This window comes from Protobothrops mucrosquamatus, unplaced genomic scaffold (assembly GCF_001527695.2).
Source record: "Protobothrops mucrosquamatus isolate PMUCROS unplaced genomic scaffold, P.Mucros_1.0 scaffold959, whole genome shotgun sequence".
Taxonomy (NCBI): domain Eukaryota; kingdom Metazoa; phylum Chordata; class Lepidosauria; order Squamata; family Viperidae; genus Protobothrops; species Protobothrops mucrosquamatus.
In genome coordinates this window covers 100,744-124,884 of record NW_015387203.1, presented here as the reverse complement: position 1 = coordinate 124,884, position 24,141 = coordinate 100,744, and the positions used below count along the sequence as shown (strand labels likewise).

The 24,141-nt window shown below is 41.1% G+C and overlaps 2 protein-coding genes across 2 annotated transcripts in view; one reads left to right on the top strand and one right to left on the bottom strand.

Moving 5' to 3' along the window:
* The window catches only part of TSG101 (tumor susceptibility 101), a 37,905-nt gene extending 31,715 nt beyond the window's left edge, over window positions 1-6,190 (top strand). The window contains exons 9-10 of the mRNA XM_015819616.1: window positions 2,963-3,202; window positions 5,846-6,190. Of these exons, the coding sequence (XP_015675102.1) occupies window positions 2,963-3,202; window positions 5,846-5,935 (330 nt within the window). The 3' untranslated portion in view covers window positions 5,936-6,190. The remainder of the gene's footprint in view (window positions 1-2,962; window positions 3,203-5,845) is intronic.
* A 3,843-nt stretch (window positions 6,191-10,033) lies between these two features.
* LOC107290711 (L-lactate dehydrogenase A chain) lies at window positions 10,034-23,917 on the bottom strand. The gene is made up of 8 exons (XM_015819614.1): window positions 23,843-23,917; window positions 21,208-21,342; window positions 20,000-20,117; window positions 17,779-17,952; window positions 17,084-17,257; window positions 12,862-12,979; window positions 12,461-12,584; window positions 10,034-10,762 (listed from the first exon to the last, which is right to left on the bottom strand). Exons 2-8 carry the CDS (start codon window positions 21,331-21,333, stop codon window positions 10,598-10,600), a joined length of 999 nt encoding a protein of 332 aa, XP_015675100.1. The 5' UTR covers window positions 21,334-21,342; window positions 23,843-23,917; the 3' UTR covers window positions 10,034-10,597.
* Window positions 23,918-24,141: the final 224 nt, after the last annotated feature.

The following is a 24,141-nucleotide window of genomic DNA, read 5'->3' as shown; positions in this document are numbered from 1 at the left end:
CAGGCTCCAGCTGGAGCTCGGCGCTGATCCTGGCACTTCTGCTGAGCCCAGAAGAAGCGCCGATCAGCTGGAATGTTGCAGCATCTCCAGGGTCTTGTGATTTACATTCAGATGCTTGGCAACTGATTCATATTTATGACGGTCACAGTGTCCCAGGGTCATGTGAAGTGACCAAAACCTGCTGCAACCACCCAGCAGATGGGGGGAATAAAATCAAACACCCCCACCCCATCCTCGCTGCCAATCCTCAACAGAAATGCTCACAACAATGAAAACCTCGGACAGGAGGAAGAGCACCGCCTGGCGCTGTCTTGCTCAGCTGTGGCTTGGGCACTTTTTTCAGTGCCATTGTAACTTTGAACAGTCACTAAGCGAACTGTTGTAAGTCGAGGACTACCAGTACTTTATCACTTTTTTGGGGGGGGTCATCAAGTTTTTGACACCTTGCTAGGCGACTGGTGATATTCGGATGTTGCCATATCCTAAAAGTGGTACAATGGGTGAAAAGGTTGAAAAGCCCTGGCTTAGAACACTTGGTGGGAAAGACAAATTGGAAAAACAAATCATACGTGAGTGATACATTTCTATTTATTCCGACTTTTAAACTGTAGAGATATAGTAACTACAGTTACATCTGTGGTATTGACAAGCTCGGTGAAAAGGAAGGATCATTTACTAAGGCGTCTGGATAGAAATAAAACACTTGGTCTGGGAAGTAAAGATTCCCTGTGAAAGAGATTCTTTTTCTTATGCTTAGATGCTTTTCCTTTCATATTTTATCATGTGAATCTATATGTTGTGGTTTTATCTGGAATACTGTTGCAAATCTTTATCTCATAAGCAGTGATGGACAGGTTGAACCATACTTAGTAACACCCATGTTCTGTGAACTGCACTGGTTACCATTTGGCTTTCGGATGTGCTTCAAAGTGCAGGTTGTCATCTCTAAACTCCTTCCTGGCAAAGCGCCTAGTTATCTGAGGAACCATCTGTTTCCTTTGGTCTCTGCCTATCCAGTAAAATCTTATAGAGTTAACTCACTCCTGCTCCCATTAAGTAAGTAGTATAACCATCGGAAGCCAGGAGGCGGCCCTTCTATATTGCAGCACCTATCCTCTGGAACAGTATCCCCTTGACTGCTCTCCTCAGTTTTTAAAGATCTTTGAAAAGGGGCTTCTTGTCTGTTTTTTAAAACTTTCTGATGGAGGAGAGAGAGTTTTATTTATAGTTAAGCCACCCCAAACTGCATGGCCTGGAAATCTGATAAAATAAATAAACCTCAAAAATGATATTATTGAGAGGATAGAATGGAGGAAAATTATAGGAGAAATCTCTTATCATAGTAGACAATTGTTAAGCCCCCTTGAAACATCTATAGCAGTGATGGCGAACCTTTTAGACACCGAGTGCCCAAAACCCACTCTGCCCCGCCCACTCTGCTCTGCCCCTTGCCCCGCCTACTCCACCCCGCCTCCTGTCCCATCCACGCCCCCCGCAGGGCCACCTACCGTGGCAGATCGCCCAGGCAGCCCTGAAGCACCATGGCGGCCACACAGCAGATGATGCTGCGGGCGCACGGGGGCGGAGTCTTGTACCGGCTGCCATGTTCTTGGCTGCGCTGCTCTGCACGGGCCACGACCAGGGGAGACTCTTCTCCGGGGGGGCTGCTGGGGAGGAGAGGGCCGTGGGGGAGGCGGGGCTGGGGCAATGGCACGCGTGCCCACAGAGAGGGCTCTGAGTGCCGCCTCTGGCATGCATGCCATAGGTTCGCCATCACTGATCTATAGGATATAGGTGTTAGGTTAAATGGATATTGCATAGTGTTATTATACAGGGAACTTTTATATACTTAAAATGTATTTTAAAATCTGGGAAATCTTGGAAGGAAGCACATGAGCATGTGTTGTTTTAAGATGGTAAGCTGAAATAATTTTTGCTTTAGAACATGCATGTGATGTACCCTGAATCTGAAGGAGCAGTTTTTAATTAGGGAGTTCACATATCTATAGTGAAACAGAGATTCCATCAAAGTGGGCAGGCCCAATGGGAAAAACACACTATTCCTAAACAATGGACTGAGCAAAAAATAGATCATGACAAATTGATCAAATATCGGAATGAGGCGAGGCAGTTATGGAAATTAAATCTTACTTTAGGAATTATTAAGAAGGGCACTGAAAATTATTTTTATAATAATATGCTTTTATAGAAATATAAGGGCCGGACTGCTGCATTTTAGAATGGCTTTTGTAACATTGGAAAAAAGTAGAAAAAATGCAGTCATACTCAAATGTATTTGAGATCTAGAGTAATATCTAGTGAGTTAAAGGAAAAGTATGAATAAAAGAGTTTATGATAAAGGCTTATAAATTTATGAGGGCATTGAAAAGGTTAATTCTGATTATATATTTTATACATGAACCTAGAGTAATCTAGGTAAATTAATGATAAAAGATTCAAAGTAGATGAAATAATATATAGTTAAGATTATCAGCAGCAAGGCAAAAAACACGATATAAGCCATTTTTAAGAATAGTAGCAATGTGCATGGGGCTATCAGTCTGATATCACTACTGAATCATAGAGGAAAATGGTTAATATGTGGAAATACAGGATTTAATTCAAATCTATTAAATCTCTTCTTAACTCCCTTGGGCTGTTTTATATTAGTAATTGTACGTGACAGCCAGTGATTAAAAATACCAGCCTAGAAACTGGGATGACTTTGGGCTAGTTACTCTGTCTCAGCCTTGGGAAAAAGTCAATGGCAAACCAGTTCCCAAAATGTTGCCAAGAAAACTGCAGGGACTAGTCTAGTGAAGACTGACTCAAAGGAGCGACCGCTAAAAAAAAAAAGGACACTGCTCAGCAGCAAAAAGTGAAATTTAGACTGTCAATTTTAAATGGATATAAAGTCATTTTAAAACAAGTTGTCTGTCTGTCTGCCTGTCTGTCTGTCTAGGCTGAAGTTGACAAAAACATTGATCTCCTGAAGAAGAAAGATGAGGAGCTAAGTTCTGCCTTGGAAAAAATGGAAAGTCAGACAGAAAACAATGACATAGATGAAGTTATTGTTCCTACAGCACCACTTTACAAACAGATACTGAACTTGTATGCGGAGGAAAATGCTATTGAAGATACCATCTTCTATCTGGGGGAAGCACTGAGACGTGGAGTTATAGACCTTGACATCTTTCTCAAGGTAGCTTTAATGAAATAACCAGATATACATGACTATACTGGCAGTTCCGCTTGTCCACATTAATTCTGAACTTTAATGCTATTTAGTAAATGTGATATACAAGTGCAGTTTTCTTTTCCTGATCTAATATGGTATGCAGATAGTAATTTTGGACCCACCATCCACATGGTAACTAGAAAGATATAAGTATATGCAGTAATAGCTTGTTCCGCATTTCATCTTCTGTTTAGTTTCTCTTTCCCATATTTTTCTTTTGGTTTATTTTCACTAATTTACTTTGCTGCTGACTTTTGCCAGCAGGACTCTGCCACTAATTAATTCTCTGCTCCTGGTTATTCAGATTATAATCTTGCTACTTTTCAATGGAATACTTAGTATCCATGTGTATACATACACTGAAGTTCCAGAGAGGTATTTTATGAATCTGTCTTAGCTTGGCTTGGCTTGGCGGTTGGCATCTCCTACTAACTTTAGTTAATAAAATAGAAGCTCTCTCAACAGAGATCTATTGAGAGAAGAAAGTGGAATCACCAAAGCAAAATCAGTAGGAACAGCAGCTTATTCATACATCCTTCATAGCAACACCATGCTTTATAAAAAAGCATCTTCTGTTTCTTTGTGCAGAGGTAGTACAGTCAATTAAAGACAGGGACATCATGGATTTAGGTACCTTTATTTACATTTCTCAATTAGTGTTCTCTAGAATTGGGACTACAACTTCCAGAATTCTCTGATAATGTAACCAATTATAACCCCTGCTTCATTAAGCTAATGCATTCCAAATTGGTATTTGAAAACACTATGTATTATACAGGTAATCCTCGACTTACAAACTGTGTTTAATGACCATTTGAAATTATACAACAGCGCTGGGAAAAAAAAGTGACTTATGACCACGCTCACGATTGTTGCAGCATCCCCATGGTCACATGATCAGAATTTGGGCGTTTGGCAAATGGTTCATATTTATGACAGTTGCCGTGTCCTGAGGTCACCTTTTGTGCCCTTCTGACAAGCAAAGTCAATGAGGAAGCCAGATTCATTTAACAACCCTTGTACTAACTTAACAACTGCATTAGTTCATTTAACAACTGTGGCAAGGAAGGTTGTAAAATGGGGCAAAACTTGCTTAATTGCTGTCTCACTTAGCAACAGAAATTTCAGGCTCAATTGTGGTCGTAAGTTGAGGACCACCTGCATAGAAACGATCTGCGTTTACATCGTAGAGTTAGTGCCTTAGAATATTGTCCCATTTCTGCTAATTAGAGCAGCCTCCTGTTGATTTTATGATTTTATCAATATGTAGTTGATAATAATGATGATGATGATGATGATGATGATGATGATGATGATGATGATGATGATGATGATGATGATGATGATAAAGTTGGAAGGGACCTTGGAGGTCGTCTAGTCCAACCCCCTGCTCAGGCAGGAAACCCTATACCATTTCAGACAAATGGCTGTCCAGTTTCTTCTTAAAAACTTCCAGTGTTGGCGCATTCACCGCTTCTGGAGGCAGGTTGTTCCACTGGTTAATTGTTCTCACTGTCAGGAAGTTTCTCCTTAGTTCTAGGTTGCTTCTCTCTTTGGTTAGCTTCCACCCGTTGCTCCTTGTCCTGCCTTCAGGCGCTTTGGAAAATAGCTTGACTCCCTCTTCTTTGTGGCAGCCCCTGAGATATTGGGACACTGCTATCATGTCCCCCCTAGTGCTTTTCTTCATTAAACTAGACCAGTGGTGGCGAACCTATGGCACGGGTGCCAGAGGCGGCACTCAGAGCCCTCTCTGTGGGCACACGCGCCGTCGCCCCAGTCCTAGGCCTTCAGCTGGGTTTTATAAAACCTTTTTGCTTTAGGCCTCCACAGCCGTGTACAAAAAAAAAAGGTTCAATCAATCAGTCAATTTCAACTTCTCGCGGGAAAAAAAAGATCTTGCAAAGTTGGAATTGATTGATTGAACTTTTTAGTCCCACCCAGTCTGCTGTTACCACCGCAGCCATGCCTACCCAATGGGCCACACCCACCTAATGAACCACACCCACCGAATGGGCCACACCCACCCGGCACCCAATGATGCATAAGTGGGTTTTGGGTTGCAGTTTGGGCACTTGGTCTCTAAAAGGTTCGCCATCACTGAACTAGACATACCCAATTCCAGCAACCGTTTCTCATATGCTTTAGCCTCCGGTCCCCTAATCATCTTTGTTGCTCTTCTCTGTACTCTTTCTAGAGTCTCAGCATCTTTTTTGCATCCTAGTGACCAAAACTGGATGCAGTATTCCAAGTGTGGCTTTACCAAGGCATTGTAAAGTGGTATTAATACTTCACGTGATCTTGATTCTATGAAATGAACTGTCTTTTAGTAAAAACCTCAATACACATTGTGCAAAGGTATAAACCTCCTGAAAACATTGGGAAGTAAACTTAAAATCTATTGGGGAAGGAAAGGTACTAAAAAAATCAAACGATTTTTCTTACAGTACATTTTATTTTGACAAGCTCTTTTCAAAATGAAAATCCGGATTAGGAGTTGTAAATATTTACTTCAATACTGGAGTAATTGACAGTCTCAAATACCTGTATATCATGTTTGCTTTATCGCTCTTGTGTGATTCATCCTAGATTTGTTTTACTTCTTTTCAGCATGTCCGTCTCTTGTCTCGCAAGCAATTCCAGCTGAGGGCGCTTATGCAGAAAGCAAGGAAGACTGCAGGACTCAGTGATCTCTACTAATCGACGGCATGAGGAAGTGTAGTGGGGGCCAAATGATCATATTCTGAGTTTCCTTTGAATATGTAGGTGGAAAAAATAAGTTATTACATCATTCAATTGTAAGATATTTTGAATGGATAATATATTTTTCTTTCTCTTCTTTTTGGTAAGGACTAGCTTTCATGAATTGCACTTTCAATTTTCTGTAAACCTTTTACATTGGTGGACCGATGGCTAAATAAAATCCATTGCTTAGCCTGTTTTGTGTGTGCTATAGACATTTGTGTAGTGTGCATGTCTTTGTTTTCATTTAACATCTGCAGAATATAGTTGGAATTGTTACCTGTGAACTTCTAAGATCAATTTGTAATAAAAGTCTAGAAGATAACTGGAGGCTGAGATAAAATGTGTTTTACATTATTTAAAATTGTTTCATGATCTGATCCTTTGCATACCTACATAATTAGTAGACATTTCCTTGCATTGAAAAAACACTATCACTTCTCCCCTATTAGCCATAAATATATTTGCTCATTATTAAATCACTTATTCTTTTTTTAATTAGATTAATTCTTTAAAACGTCTCTTAAAATATGCCATTAATTTGATGAATGAATAACAAATTTGATGGTGGTGATTAGCTTAAATTACTTTAAAGGAGAACTATAACCAAACAAACCAATGAAAGATTAATTCACTAACTATTAGCTATGATTGAACTGTGAAGCAGTCTTCCTATGCAACAGGAATCCTACGTGCTTTGATTCTCCCATATTCATCATGGACATCTAAACCCTCTGGAACTGATTTTGTAAGAGGGAGAATTCATTTTCTTGTCTGATCACACTCTTTGCTCTGAAGATGTATTTTATATATAGAGCCACCAATCTCACATATTAAAAAATAACCAAATTCATACAATAAAAACCTCTAAAACAATAAAAAAAATATTAAAACCATGGAAAATAATATATCTGAGAGTGCAATTCAATTTACTAATAATGTAGTCCTTTAGCGGGCTCTAGCCCGCTAGTACCAGACCCCTCCCAAAGCATAATGGCGCAACCAAGTCTTCAGGCCCTTCCTAAAGGCCAGAAGAGCTAGAGCTATTTTAAGTTCTAGGGGAGGCATGTCAAACTGCCGGCCTGCGGGCCGGATGCGTCACACCGAAACTCATTGCCGGCAATGGAGAAAAAGTCCCAATATGTTGCGTGATATCATGTGATGTTGCGAGTTTGACATGCCTGTTCTAGGCGAAAGATGATTCAAAGGGTGGGCATCAGGGTAGGAAAAGCTCTCTTCCTGGGCCCTGTCAGATGACATTCCTTCATGGATAGGATCTATAATACGCATCTCGTGCTGGATTTGATGGGATGGGTGTCATTTAGTGATGGAGTTGCCAGTCCCAATTGTGATTATTGAGGACTACCTGTATAAATCAGGCAGGGAGGGCAAGAATATATGCACCACCCCCATCCTGAATCCTCCAGAAGGCATCCATAAACATAATCTATGCCATCTTGGTGCTATAACTTGGCATGAATTGAACTTCAAACGGGTCCACTTTCTTCTGGGTCCTTTGAAGTTGTGCATCTGCCACCTTCTCAACAAAAAGGGAAGGTTGCAGCTGGATGAAATTTAACCAGTACTGTTACATCCAAGGACTATCTCTTGAGGAGTGGATGGACTACTACTGCTTCAAGACAGGGCAAATAACCCTCTCCTGCAAAAAAACATTCACTACTATTTGAATCCAACATAAATATAATAAACAGGTGGTAGCATTCACAGTAGCAAGGGCCTTGCTTGCTTCTACAGGACCAACCAGCTGAAATTTCCCAGATAACTAGGCAAGATCATACCTCAATAATTTCTATAGGTCCTGCCCAGCTGGAGTCGAACTATGACCTGATTTCAGCAACTTTATCTGCTAAATGCCTAGAATAAGTATGAATTACTGCTAAGTAGTTTTTGTTTTTAATAACATTTAAATAATGTCCTACTACTGGAAAAACAGTTTCCAAAACGTGAACATTGTTTTTAGACAAACCTTCTATGACTACATTTTGTCAAGGGTGAAACTTTGGTAGCTACGTGCTTTTGTGTTTCAACTTGCCTTTAGATTAAGGGGGGGAGGTGTTACTTTCAAGTGGGTAAGAAGGAGAAATGGAACTTCTTCAATTCAACTAAAGATCATGGGAGTCTGAAGCCTTGTCAAGGACACCAGAACAGGTGTGGACTTGAAGCAGATGGTTCCCATAACAAAGCAAACTTTTTAAGACATTGGGAATTTGGCTGGGAAAATTATTGTTTATGTGTATGAATTGGTGTTAGAACCTCAGTTAGTTTTACTTTGATATAACCATGCAGTGTATCCAATAAACAGTAAACTTTTCAGAAACAGAATGAAACGAGTTTTATTTGGATTCTCGAGCTGAATGTTGACACATTTAATATTTTAGCCTCCCACAATCTCAGATAGGAATAGGGATCAAATATGAAATGTTTTATTAAATTTCCTCAATAAATGTATTGGGATTTGCAGAACTGCTTTAACACAAATCATTTATGGCGATGTGTAAATTCTGTGCATACCTATATAGTGTCTTTTCTATTTGTAAAGATTGATGGTTGTATTCAGTCTGCTGTTCGTAGCAATATTCTTTTAAGATCAGTGTGGAATTCTTCACCTATGTATTGCATTGGTCTATGGTGGTGCAGTAGTTAGAATGAAGAACTGCGGGTGAATTCTGCCAGCAGTGTGGCACCCCGATTCCCAATGGCTCAAGATTGACTCCTTCCGAGGTTGGTAAAAGTAACAACCCAGATTGTTGGGGACAATATGCTGACTCTGTAAACTGCTTAGAGAGAACTGTTGTAAAGCACTATGAAGTGGTATATAAGTCTAAGTGTTATTGCTATTGGGCTTGTTACATAGGTATTCTTCAGATCATGCTAATTTATGGACTGTAGCAGCAGGCAAGTTCTGTTGAATCTTAAACAAACCCTTGCATATATTTCGAAACACCAGAACTGCCTTTGTAAGGAAGGTATTGTGTTGTTTGAGACCACATATATAAAAAATGTCCGTTTAACTAACGGAAAATATTTCTGAACAATCCTAAAAAAGGAAGAGCCAAAGCTTTTTCTTTCCTCTGCTTCAAGCAAACATGGATTTAGTATATTGTCAAATGTTCACTGAATTCCTTTCTGCCAAAGTGTTTACTAGGAACACTAAGGTCATTTGCTATAGTACTTAAATTTTAAATGGGTTTATACTTTTTCTTGAAGCTTCCTGCTGATAACCGTATAATCTAATTCTTGTTTAATGCTTCAACCAGATGAAACTGTATGGGGAGGGCAGCATGGCTTTGCAGCTTCTTAGAGCATTTGATACTCGTCAGCCATGGCTTCTATCGCCAGCTTCATGGATTATTATTATTATTATTATTAATTATTATTATTATTATTATTATTATTAATTTAATTTATATACCGCCCTTCTCCCGCAGGACTCAGGGCGGTGTCATTTTCACCTATGCTCTTGAACAAGAGGATTTCATCTTGTTCGGCAGGTACATGAAACTGCTGCAGGTCATCAACATGCGCCTTGATTTTCAATTGTGGCATGATTGTTACTCCCCTTCTAAAGTAGGCAACTGTTGTGCCGTGGTTACACCCCATGTTGACTATCATAATGTGTTTTATCTCCATAAGTGTGGCTCGTATCCAATCCCAGCATTAAAAAAATGCATTGGTTGAAAATTTTTTTACAAGACATAATTAAGGTTTTGATGTTACTTCAGAAGCCCTAAACATCTTGGAGACTTTCCCATTATAAATGCTTTGACTGCAAGGCGGCCTTTCTGAAGATTCTAGGCTATCTCAGTGAATGTCTTTTTGGCATCTAGGAAATGGCCTTTTTAGGTAATACTCCTCGGCAATGAGTATATTCAGTCCACACCCCTAGCATTCAGAAGGGTTTGTCCATTTCATTCCATTTTCAGTTTTAATTGATACTAATTTTGGCACTAATTTTAGTTCGTTTTTAAAAATGGTATTAGACGTCTTGAGCACTTGCCAGAACTGTGGGTGTGTATTAAATGAATGAAGACAGACAAAAGTAATTGATGTTTATTTTGCTCTTTTGGGCTGGTACTAAAACTAGACAATTGCATCAATTCTAAATGTTGCATACACAGTTCCCACAGGAGAGTACAGTTTTCTCTTGAAAAATATAGACAAAGACCTGAAGCAGTGATGTCAGGAAATATACATTTACCGTTGCTTAGTAGTGGAAATTTAAGTCACCTGTCAGCAGAAAATATTGGTCAGTGAATTTGCCAATCATTTTTGATAGCAAAGTCTTTGGAAAACCAAGTAACTTATTTTCTGATCTGATATCAACTGGGGGAAAGCAGGAGAATTTCATTTAGTAGTGTTTTAAGTAAATGCTGGATCGACTGTTATGTCCCTTCATAAAACCACATTATATTCCTATTCTGGTCACAGATCAAGATAGGAATCTTGCAGCTTCTGTTTCTAAATGAGGAACAGGAATTTTGTTGTAATTTAACCACTGAGGCTTTAGATACATACTGTAAAGGAATTGTCTCGTTTGAAAAGTGCAAATAACCATCAACTAAGACCTGTTTCACATTAGTAAACAGCAAAGAGACAGACTTAAAACTGAAGCTCCTTCTGGATCCCCCACAGTGTATCAGCACTCTTCTTCAATTTATCTTCTTCTTCAGTCTTCAAAGTCATTTTGATCACATCTGTAATGCCTGAAGAGCCCAGAATGCATGGAACGCTTAGGAAGACGTCATCTTTGATTCCATGCATACCCTGGAAAAGTCAAATATTTATGTCCATGAAATTCCACTTTTCTTTAAACTTAATAGACATTGGAAGAAATTAAGAGAAAGCCACATAATTTATGGGTAGATGGAACAAGCATGCAGGCTTGGTTGGACTAAAAACTCCCTCTATGAGGGAGATGGACTGTTAAGAATCTTGATACACACACACACACCACTGATAACAATTAGCTTGAATATAAGAAAAAAGGAAGAGCATACACAGGGGGAGGGATTAAAACAGGATGGTAGCTACAGCACAGAGACTGAGCCCAGCCTTTTTACATACGTGTCAATTTGTACAAAGGAGTGATTGCACTCCTGCAGCTGCAGGATTGCCAGTTGTGAAACCCATACTGCCTGACAGAACTATCTTGAGAGTCATTAAGAAATAGGAAACCCTTTTTGAACTTGTCCCTCTGAATGACTGAACTTGAGAAGACACTATAAAAATTGACTTTTTGACCAGAAAGAGAAAGAATGGACAGGGGCTCATATTGAGCTCTTCTCTCCATCTTTAGCTGAACTTTCTTGAGGGGGAAACTGCAGAACCAGGCAGCCACTATTAACTTTCCACACCTTGGAAAGTTATCCTTAATACCAGGGAACATCTTTTGAAGACGGGGCTCTTTAATGGACTGGCCTCTGGGAAGGAAGCAGATAATGCTGTCGGGATTGTCTGATCAGCTGGGTTTCCACTTACAGACACAAGAGGGCTACTGAGTATCCCAGAAGCAAACTTGGCTCTTTTTGCTTTATTGCCCCCTTAGGCCTTGTAAGCACAGCCTTCTCAGATCCCTAGAGCTGCCCTTTCAAAATTGGGTTTTGTAGTATAAAAGAAATAGCCAACTTTGCCTTGTTAGTCCAGGTCAGACAAAGGAACAGAATGCCAAGAACCACCTTCTGAACTGGCCTGAACCCTAGGAGAATCATGGCTTCAGGATTGAAAGGGACCCCCCCTCCCTCTTCTGAAGGCTTGGTTAACCCTTCTTGAGAAACCACAATCATGTGACTGAAAGGTATGCAAGCCTTCCTTCCTCTTCTCCCTAATCTGCCCGCTTTCTCTTCTTTCCTGCCCCTTCACAATCTATCGTGATTAAATATGAACTATCTTTTCAGTCCCTCTTTTCTCTTTCTGAAATCCCAAAGCAAGCACAGTACACACTCCCTCTATATATTCAATAAACATACATTGCAAGACAAAAAGGAGCTTCTATCACTCTTCCAAAAACCTGCATGCTGCCCATTCTTACTCCTAAGGATTTTTTGCTGCTATTTTTTCAGCACTGCTTAAATGGCTTTCCCCACTGAATGTTATGTAGTGATAACTACTTTGTCTTCCATGACGGTTCTTTCCCCATTAAGTGCTTCATTAATGTTTTCTCCCTTTGGATTGCTATTCCCTCACCTCTTTGTTATTTCAAAGGCTATTTTCCGCTGCGTGTGTATCTTTCATTGCCCTTTCTCTGCCTTCACTATGCTATTTCTCAACAAAATCCACTCCCTTTCTGAGGTGTGTGGGGCTGGTATTTTTGAGGTCCATATTCACTCTGGCATGTGTAGAGAATTTCAGAACTTTTAAGTCTTGCTTGCATTCCAATTTCTGCTGGATACAGGATGTTGGAACTGAATCATGGCTAAATACACAAATTATAAAACCATAATGACTTAACAAGTAGTTGATTACCTTCACCATTGTAGAAATTGGATGTACTCTCCTTAAATTCTTCATGATAGTTTCAGCCAGATCAGCCACAGAGAGACCAATTGCCCATGATGTGTATCCCTTCAGCCTGATCACCTCATAAGCACTACAAAAGATTACAATGTTAGATTGGTCTGCAAAATTATATTGCTAGGAAATGATCTAAAATACAATAAGCTGATTTGCAAATTAAACCAATGCTTTCAGATTTAGTTCATGTACATGTACTTTAGACAGTGCATGTCAATAAATTCCAATATACCATAATGTTTGAGATTTTATAATACTTGTGGAACTACCTAAGTTAGTGATCAAATTTTATCACATTAATGTACTGTACCTGTTTTATATGATTCTTAGCCACATAAATTTGAATTAGTTACCTGTCCACCACCTGCTTGTGGACTTCTTTCCAGTTCTCCTTGTCTCCATCAGTACCCATCTCAGGATGCAACTCTTTTAGGGAGACACCAGCAACATTCACACCACTCCAGACAGGCACTAAATAAAAAGATTTTCCAGGTTATTCATGCCTTCAGAACACAAGCTCATTATATTTACAAAATTATATGGTATCGTTAAAAAAAACCCTACAACTTTAATTCCCCATACATGAGTTTCAGGAAAGCTCTGAAACAAGTGAAAATTGATGAGCTGGTTCCAAATATGGGATACATTCTAGTAAGCAATGAAGATCCATTTACTGTAAAGGAACAGCTTGAACCTTTGACCCGATTAGAAAGAGATATTGGACTAGCTCCAGATAATCAGGACTCAAAATCTACCCTCATTTTTGGTTGAACAACTTTGGCAGGAAAGAAGTGAGTAAATCTTTAACAACAGCTCCTTTTCATACTGACTTGCTGACAAATCAGTGCCTCTTTATTGTGGACCTTGGATCTTTTTTCGAACATAACTGGAATTAATGTGAAGCTCTTCCAGCTTTGATACTTTTTGCGCAAATATATTTTGTTCTCTCAAACTTATTCTAAGGGATGAAACTCAACCTCAGGAATTAGCCACTCAACCTTAGCCACTCAGCCTGACCTTTTATCCTCAACCCACATTTTAAATATTATCCTTACCTTCAGAACACAAGTTCCTTGTATAATTAATAAGTGACTAGCCTTATGGAGTGAGATAAATGCCCGAGGTTCATCCTTCTCAAAAACAAATTAACTTAATTCTTTTAATGAAACCCAAACATATTGACATATTGATTTTCTTATGAAGGCACTGCAATTATATATAAAATGGCTTGGACATGGTAAGCAAGCTGTGAATGGTCCTCTCTGCTTCTACAGCTAGAATTTGGCTTGGACACCATGTACTATGTATAATTTATCCCTCCCTGCTCCTTTCAGGCACAGGAAAACTAGCAACAGATTTTAAAAGTTGGATATTATATTTCTGATCTTTTATTTTTGCTCAGTTTCACTACGTAAGAGTTTACTGGATGAAACAGAATTTTGTAGCAATTTTATCTTGATACCAAAATGAAAAGGAGACCAAGCAATTAACGCAAATGTATGATATCTGACTAACATTTTCCTGATAATTTTATTGGAATGGAGGACTGGCAAAAATGAACTAGTAGAAGTGAAAAGGATCCAACACTGTACTCCAAAGCAAGAATGATTAACTAAGTATTTCCTGTATTATGTACTTAATTTTTGTCTAAGGTAGATAGCCAAGTATTTTGTAATATATGGCATAGGGGTAGGTAGGTATCACAAAGTGCAAAGCAAAGCAACCCTTTCAGTGTACAAGGTTACACAATTGAAGAATAAACTATCAATGTCTAATGTAACATCATAAAATTATTGAGAATAAATATTCCTGGACACTTGTAAGAAACCTCAAATCTCATCAAATGGTCTATTGGATTCAACTATGAAAAGCCCTTGTCTATAATGAAGGTAGGACATTCTACAAGGAGTAACTCCTTCCTACTCCTGATGTAAGACTAGAAAGTTCTGACTTCTCCTTCAGTGAAGAAGCTCCCTTCCTAGTTTTGGAATGGCAAACTAGAAAGAGAGCTCAAAGGAAGAGGAACACTTGAAACACATAAGAACAAAGAAGAAACATGACACACTAAAGGCCTTCATTGTAAGCCCACTGTGCTATTTTTCTGTAACAAAGCATTCTATAGTAAAATGCACTAGAGCAGTCTCTCGGCATGGAATCCTAGATCCTTGCCCTGAACTATTTCCTACAGTATTGTTCTGCCAAAGGTGACTTCAGCCAAAGCATAAGGACTAAGCTTTTAGTGATTTATTAAGGAAGATACAAAGCTTCCAATGGAATGGGCCACAATTTTTCACAAGGCAGAGTTGTTCCAACTATTGTAGGCTATTTACATGCGTATCTTGATCCACCAGGACTTCATGGTCAAACACCCTGTGGCCCAGGTGGGCTTTTTGGAATGGCACTAGATCTGAATTCCTGCTTTGCTCTCAACAACTTGCCTATTGTGCATTTTTACCTTAATAACTTGGTTTGGGGACTGGGACAGAGGGGAGTATTTCTTCCTGGCTCTACTGAAAGATCAAGTCCACCTTGTTCATGAACTTTGGGTCTCAGTATGAGTGGGAGATGCAGAAATCCTTCCTTGTGGAGTGCCTAATGGCTGAGATTTTGATCCTAAGTTATGGCAATTTATAAATACCACTTCCCATGTCAAGTGCTTCAAGGCTGAGTCATGGAAGGATTCAAATAGGCTTGGTCTGTATAGATTTATTGTCCTCAGCTGATGAAACAGTCCTACTCAATTGCCAAGCATGTCCTTAAAGTGATTTAATCTCCCTTGACATATAATATGTCTGATGATGCTAAAAGACTCCACAGTTAGGATGTCAAGTAGGCAAACAGATTTAAGAACCTATGTCCCCTGGGCCAATTGAGATCTATTCCTCACAGCTCCATTATCTTGCACTAGTCCAAGGGCCTAGGGCAGTGATGGCGAACCTTTTAGAAACCGAGTGCCCAAACTGCAACCCAAAACCCACTTATTTATTGCCGGGTGCCAGGTGGGCGTGGGTGCGGTGGTCATGGCAGACTGGGTGGGTGTGGCCAAGGTAGGCGTGGTCACCTCGATGTTGCTCGTGGGGAGGGACGCCTGTGGGTGCCGGGCAGGGTTGGGGGAGATCCAGGGGGTCTCTGGCAGGTGGGGTGGTGGGTTGGATGCTCATCCTGCGGGGTGAGGCGAGGCAGGGTGGGGGTGCCATTATCTCAGGGCAAGGCAAGGCAGGGGCTGGGGCAGCTGCTGCCTGACACCATCAGCCCCCGCACACAGAGGCCAGCGAGTGCATGGGGGCCAACAGTGTCCATCAGCAGCCACAGTCTGCCGGCCCCTCGACCAGTGCACTCTGGGGCTCCGCAGCCCGCCACCAGCAGTTTAGAGAAGTGCCCACAGAGAGGGCTCTGAGTGCCGCCTCTGGCACGCGTGCCATAGGTTCGCCACCACTGGCCTAGGGAATTAGTGGGAATGATAGGAGATACAGTGGGTCTTAAGGCCAGATGGTGCCCAGAGTGTTGTTTCCAGTCCTGTAAGTTGACTCAAATATATCTATGGACATCTGCATGCTAGGCAGCTATATTGGGAGGTTTACTCGGAGTTTACAGGAGGTAAGTAAAGAAAAAAGAAAAGCAAGTGCTAAGAGAGAGAAAAAGAAAACAGTAAGGTGCTGGAGATCTGCCAAAGTTGAGGAAGTTCTTGACAGGCTAGTGTTCCCTGTGAAGCAATGCAATGATGGAACTGGGAAGTTGATATATCTTTCCACTGAAAGCAACAGTCAGCATCTTTTCAGCTATTCCGTAATGCAAAATGCACTGGCTGTGCTGGAGGAAAATCATCACAATGGGAGTAAAAAGTGCTAGCCTGGACCCTGACATCATGTTAAGAAAAACAATACAATTAGATGTTAAGATGACTTTTCCCTAAAGTCTGCAAATAATTTTTATACAATTTTTTATACTCCATGTTGTGCATACAGACTGTTAAAATTAGCTACTCTCAGCTATTACATTAACCTGTATAGGATTGGCCAGGGTGTCAGACAGGACAAACTCTAAAAAAAAACCAAGCCTTCCTTTATAAAACTCCAAGAGTCTCTTACAATGAGATTTATTTTGAACTCCCATGTTAGGAGCATAGAATTTAGACTGATATAAAGTTTGGCCTACTTGGATTACAGAACTGACCTTTCCTGAACAGAACTAAAGTCAAATATAGCTCATCTAGTGTTACCTTCATAGGGCAGGGGAGATTAACTTTTATATTGAGAAGGGAATAGAGAAAAGCTTTCTTTAGGTTTGCTCAGCGTGTAAATCTAACATTCAGGAGCCAAACGTACTTCCAGTACAGCAGAGCTCTAGTTAGATCAAAAGGATTTTGTTAAAATTTTACACACACGCACCATGAACATGAAAGAGGTCAGAAGATTTCAGGTGCAGGCCAGCAAGTAGATTACACAACACAACACGTTTCTACAATCCTGGAAACTTTCATAAAATGTTGCAAACCTGCAACTTTTTCCAGAACAATTTGTCCATTCTATTTAGTACGTAATTAGGCTTAATGCTAAGAGAAAAAATATTGCTTACCACTGGAATCTCCATGCTCTCCAACAATCCAACTATGGCAGCTAAGAGGATGGATACCCAGCCTGTCACCCATCAGATGGCGGAAACGGGCAGAGTCCAGATTACAGCCACTTCCAATAACACGGTGCTTAGGAAAGCCACTGATTTTCCATGCCACATAGGTCAGAATATCCACTGTAGATTAAAAAATAAATAAATTGAAAAATATCTGCCATAGTTAAGGGCAGAAACTGTGAAGAAAGCTTGCTAGTCATTATTGAAAATCTGCAGACCTTGCCTCCGAATCAGAATTATAAGTTAGACAGGTTTGCCCATTTATTTTCACTTGTACATAGGAATTTCTCAAGATAGCAGTAGCAATTAGACTTATATATCACTTCATTGTGCTTTATAGCCCTCTCTAAGTGGTTTACAAAGTCAGCATATTGCCACCAACAATCTGGGTCTTCATTTTAGCGACATTCCCAAAACTGACTTCCAGTCTCATTATAAAGAAAGGTATTGCTACATTTGTACTGGACCTGCCAGATGTTTGGGAACATGTAGAAAAGTGGATTCAGTATTCATAAGTTTCCATAAGAGAAAAGTAAGAATTTCTTTTAAATTTCCATCCAAGAGACAGATGCTCCTCCCCCGTTAAAAACCCTGGACGATAAACAATAGACTATAAACATTCAGAAAGGGAGATGGCCAACCTGGATTGGAAACAACAAGCAGCTTGCAGTGAGGGCTGTATTTGACAACGTTGGGAATGATGAATTTGAAGATATTCACATTGCGCTGAACCAGGTTAAGACGAGATTCGCCTTCTTGTTGACGAGCTCCAGCAGTGATGATGACCAATTTAGAGTGTGCAGTCACAGCATAATCTGCCAAACAAGAGATTATACCTTCAACATACATTTCAGCTTCTATCTGTGTGATGGGTGAATCGACTGCATGAAACTTTTCATGTCAGAGAAGAATTGGGCTATAGTACGAGAAATGCAAAATCATGAAAAGGGAATTTATGCCCTTCTTACAGGTTGCAAGTAGCTACATCAGCCTTCCCCATCCTGAAGTCTGTGAATTGGGGGGGGGGGGGCTTCACAGTCCAACAGTGCTAAAAGTTCATTGAGGATGATTACTTTAAGTGTTTCTAAATGTATCCAAGAGGAAATGTAAACCTGTCTTCAAACTTCCTCAAATTCCCATGGTTGCTAAAATGTTCAAGTTTCCATGCAAAAAAACATTTGAAGAAAAAACCCAGTAATACAAAAGTTCACATCCTATTAATTTATTTTACTAATTCTTTTCAAGCAGAGTCAATGAAAAGTCCAGGTTTCTTTTATAGCCTCAGAGACATAATCAACCCAAATCCATAGTTCTTGGGTTTGTAATAATAATAAAGTTGGAAGGGACCTTGGAGGTCATTGAGTCCAACCCCCTGCTCAGGCAGATAACCCTATACCATTTCAGACAAATGGCTGTCCAGTCTCTTCTTAAAAACTTCCAGTGTTGGAGCATTCACAGCTTCTGGAGGCAGGTTGTTCCACTGGTTAATTGTTCTAACTGTCAGGAAGTTTCTCCTTAGTTCTAGGTTGCTTTTCTCCTTGGTTAGTTTCCATCCGTTGCTTCTTGTCCTGCCTTCAGGCGCCTTGGAAAATAGCTTGACTCTCTCTTCTCTGTGGCAGCCCCTGAGATATTGGAACACTGCTATCATGTCCCCCCTCGTCCTTCTCTTCATTAAACTAAATATACACAATTCCAGCAACCATTCCTTATATGCTTTGGCCTCCAGTCCCCTAATCATCTTTGTTGCTCTTCTCTGTACTCTTTCCAGAGTCTCAGCATCTTTTTTACATTGTGGTGACCAAAACTGGATACAGTATTCCAAGTGTGGCCTTACCAAGGCATTGTAAAGTGGTATTAACACTTCACGTGATCTTCATTCTATCCCTCTGTTAATGACAAAGGTGAGGGAGATGGCTTGTCATGAAATGCTATGACCTACATTGCTAACACAAGGCTGTGATTAAATGAAGCAAAAAGAAAACAGTCCTGAAACAGCAATTCAAACAGTAGCCTGCTCTATCCAGTAGTGAGTTCACAGGCTCTTTTAGAATTCTGATTTGTGAATGTTTTGTTTCTATTATTTGCCCCATAAATCCATACATGTAATGGCAGCACAATTTGTTTGTGGGTCAAAGACCATTCTGGGGTCAAAATGATCTCACTTTTCTGCCTACTTTCTTTTTCACATGACTGTATTCCAAAAAATTCTTTTTGCTTATCTTTGATAATGTGTGAAAAAAATTACATCTGTCTGATTTAGCTACAATCCTTTTATTTCTTTTTTGTAACCATGGCAGTCTGACTACAAAACAATTTATTGAAACAGTGTAAAAATAAACATATTTTGGTTTATGTCTAGCAGCAGAGCCAAATAAGAGCCGGAAAAAAATGTAAAGCTAGAACTTCTGCCATCAAGACAGAGTGATAATGAAGAGTATCTGTTTTTAACCTTTCTGGAAAACCAAGTGAGATGGATCCAAATTTTGTAATGCTGTAAATAATCTCACTAAAATCACTATTAGACATGATTAACTTTTCCAAAACTGTGGATATACAATGTGATATATAATTCTACCCATGTTGATACTGTTTTGGGATGTGTGTGTGAGAGAGAAGTATATTAACAATGAGTAGCTACCACATCAATTTGTAGACCTTCAGGTCTGTGACTGATTAAATTCACTGTCTACAGCTCATAACCCATAAAAGAATTATTAAGAAGCACCAACTTTACAGTTATCTTAACAAAATAAGGAATTGTATTCATTCCCCTGGCCAAAGTCCCATTCATTTCCAAGAAATATCAGATGTTACCACTTTCCTAAAACAAAAATGGGTTTCTATAACATAAAAGATTGTAACCTTTGCCAGAGACAATCTTTGGTGTTCGGAGAAAGAGGCTGCCATGCTGAAGATCCAGCATCTCTCCCTTCAGCTTGTCTTCCACAACATCAACAAGAGCGAGTTCATCAGCCAATTCCTTAAAAAAAGGGTCAAACATTAAAAAAAAATAGAGAGAAAGAATGGCATCCCACATATTTTTACTGACCTGAACACTGGAGCATTAGACTTTCTCCAGCTCTTAACCTAGGTAGCAAAATGCAATACCAAATGAAATCTATCACTTTCCTGCCAAAATCAAGTTTTCTGAGCCTCCAATAATCTCTCATGCATGGCTTATGTTTAGTATGACAGATCGGATTTATTTGTCTATTTACTAGGCTGCCCAAAAGCCATCTTCACAAAATTATATACAAGAAAAACATGTTAGGCACTGCCCTGAGAACAATAAAAAATAATCTCATTATCCCCTCAGCCTCCAGACAAGGCCTAGGGGAAGAACGGCTCCTTTGAAGGCAAGGGAACAAATCTGCAAAGGGATGGATGTCCCAGGGGGCAGATGCTGCAATAGAGTAGGGGCCTCTTCTTGGGTCCTACCGGATGACATTACTCATATGATACCTTATAAGACAATTTGTAGTACAAATATTGTTGGTTCAGTTCAGACCCTTCAATAAGATTAATTCTCGTATCCTAGTATTAATATTTTCAGCAGAATGAAAAGCTTTTTATCCACAGATCTATTTGTGTAGGCAGACAGGACTGGCTTCTTAAAATTTCAAAAATAAATAATACATTTAGTAGTATGTAAGACCCAAATACACAGAAACCACAGAGAAATGTAGTTTGCTTATACCACTTACTTCAAAAACATCATCTTGTATTTGTACCTTAAAGAAGCTCGGCAGATTTTAAAAAAAAATCAATTGCCTTAAGGAGTTTTTTTCCCTCAGTTGCATTAAAAATGACTAACATGTTATGTTACCACTAGACTTATTATGTTATGTGACTTCAAAGAGGTCACAGCATCTTGGAGGCAATGGGCAAAAATTGAAAGGAAGGAACCGAGACAAATTAGAAGCAGACATTCTGGTTTAAAGATACTGATCACATCTGTAGTACTCCCAATCTATGCTTTGGATCCACAGCAGCCCTCTATTTCAAACAAATTGCAAGGATCCAAAATATTGCAAGGAACACACTGCAGTTCAGATGGACACAGCAATTACCTTCATCAAAATACTTATGGCACAAGCCATGCCAACTGCACCAACCCCAACCACGGTGATTTTGTTCTGGGCATGTTCTTTTTCTTCTTTATGGATAGTTTCAATCAGTTTTTCTTTGAGAGACATCTTGTAACACTGGAAGAAAGAATGACAGGAAGCTCATTGTCTTATATTTGTCACTTGCTGTATTGTACTATTACATCAGAGTTCATTTTTAGCATTATCTCATACCCACATACCAATTTAATTACGGAAATGTGCCAGAATTAGGTTATTTTCAATTTGGTTTATACCTTATTTTCTTTACACAAGAAATGTGGATGCAACAGAACAAAAGGACAAGGAACATTGTCCTCACTAACCATGGAAACTGCACAATCTTTAACAATTTTTTATGAAAATTTGTCCCACAGTCCCTTGAGGCATGCCTTTGATCGCAGCAGCTGCACAATAATCTGCATAGTCAACATTTTACTTTCTAAACATAGGATCTGGCAAGAACAACCCCAAGAGAGGCATCATCCCATAGTCTCTTTTCATCTTGCTCAATGCGCATTCAGACACAAAATTTAGATGGCAACTGGAAAACTCGGAGATGGGACCTATATAAACAAAAGCAATGAAAGCAATGTATGGTTTGCATTGGGCAAAATGCACTATGGACACAAAGATCACAGACAGTATGAAATCGATTGTTTGAAGTTAAAGTCCAGAAAGTCTGTGGCTATAAAGGCAGTCTGGTTCAGGGCACGATCTGATACACTTGGGCACATGAACTCCAGTGACCCTGGATACTGATCAAAAGAAACAGGACTTTCTTACATCTTTGTATTTGCACAGTTTTGATCACTCTTTGGAAGCTCTACTTTTCTGTAAGGGCCCCTGGGATAGTCCGGTGTCTCGGTGCATCTGATGGGGCAGTTGCAACAGTAATATTGGAAAAAGCAGAGACTATGCCTAGGCTCCACTGAGCTTCCTGCAGGAAGGACAAGCAAGCCAGTAATAAAATAGGATATTTCTGTAAGTGTCAGGAGCTGGAAAAAAAAACCCTGTTGCCTTATGTAGGAAGGTTATTCTACACGGCATGTGGTTTTTAACCCCTGTAGCCATAAAACCGGCTTCTCCTGCTCAGCATCCATGCGGGGCCATATAAATTGATTACACCGTCCCCCGGGGGAACGAGTGCAACTGGTGAACAATTGCATCTAGCTATAGGGATGAAAGAAAGCCACTTGGCCAGGGGCCGATTCCTATACAGAGCCAAAAAAAAGGAAAGAAAAAAAAGAAACCCTACCGCTTCCCCCCTCCCCTCCCGACTGTTCTAAATCCCGGTCATTCCGGGACAGACGGTAAATCGATGCAGCTCACTGGGAAATGCCCCTCGGCTAAAGCAACTAATCAAATCTCCACGCTCAATGCCTTCAGACATCGTGGGCGCTCCATCAGTGGAGGTTTTTAAGAAGAGGCTACCAGTGTTCCTCAACCTGGGCAACTTTAAGATGGATGGACTTCAACTCCCAGAATTCCCCAGCCAGCAAAGCTGGCTGGGGAATTCTGGGAGTTGAAGTCCATCCATCTTAAAGTTGCCCAGGTTGAGGAACACTGGGCTAGACAGTCACTTGTCTGATGGTATAGGTTCTCCTGCTTGAGCGGGGGGGGGGGGGGGCTGGACTAGAAGACCTCCAAGATCCCTTCCAACTCTATTCCGATTCTCTCTCCTCGACGCATGCCGGTCACAAAGAGGGAAACGACCATTGTCCAGGAGACAAAAGGGCCTTCTAGGACGCGACCACGAGCCTCGGAGCCCGAGACGCCAGGTCTGCACAGGAAAACCAATTCAAGGAGCGGCGGCGGCGAGGCAGGAGCCAGCCCGACCGTGACGCTGGGGCAGCCCGAAGCCTGTTAAGCCCCACGGCGAGAGGCCAAGCCGAAGAGGCCCGAGGGCCCCCGAGTCGACAAACGCAGCCTTAATTAAGAAAAGCTGTTTCAAAAGATACGACGGCGGGGGTGTAGGCTGGGGGGGGGGTGTTTGTCGTGCAGCAATGAGAGTAACCCGCAAGCGGAGGCTTCAGACAAGCCCGACGACCCCGCTGCTTTTTGCAGGACGCTGCGAAATTGCATCCACGCCGCTAGGCTTAGCAGCCCCAGCAGCCCGCTCGTTCAGAGGAAGCAACCGGTTGCTCCTCCTACCGGTCCGGTCCAGGGATGGCCGCCTTCCTCCAACGTCCAGTTCCTAAATCTCGAGACGGGGGGGGGGCTCTCCCTTTGCAAAAGGCTCCCCCTTGCAAAAGGCACTCCACGGCCTTTTGCAAGGGGGAGGAAGCCGAGGCAGAGAGCAATTCAGTGGCCCTCGCCACGCTTTTGCTGCGAAAGGCGGCAAGACGGTAACGCAAGCGGCCGACCCTCCACCTCCCCTTCAGAAGACCCGTGTCCCCGCTCTTTTTTAATTCGTACGCGCGGGAATTCTTGATGCGTGGACGCGCATCCCCCCCCCTTCTCAACCAACACAAGACGCCGGCCGCATCCTTCGCCCGAGCGGCGGAGTCCAGACAAATAAATTGCTTTTCTTGTGCAAAAAAGCCCGACCCTCTTTTTTTTTTTCCTTCCTCTGCTTCCCTCCAGCCCGCTCCCTTACCTGGTGGTCTCTGAGCAAAGCCCTTGCAACCCCTCCAATTGCCGCTCCAGTACCGCGAGGCTGCGGAAGAGGCGGCAGGTCTTTTAATAGGGATTCCCCACGTGACCTCGGAAGGGCGGGCGGCCGGGCACCGGCAGACGTGCCAAGATTCACGTCTGGGATGGAGGTGGGGGGGGGGGAGGAGAAGGGTCCCGGCCTGCGCGGGTCTTCGCTTTCTCACACACGTGCTTAGTAGTTGCTACTGGGGGGCGCCCGAGCTCCAAAATCCCTCCGTTCTAACTCTACTGCATCGCCCCAAT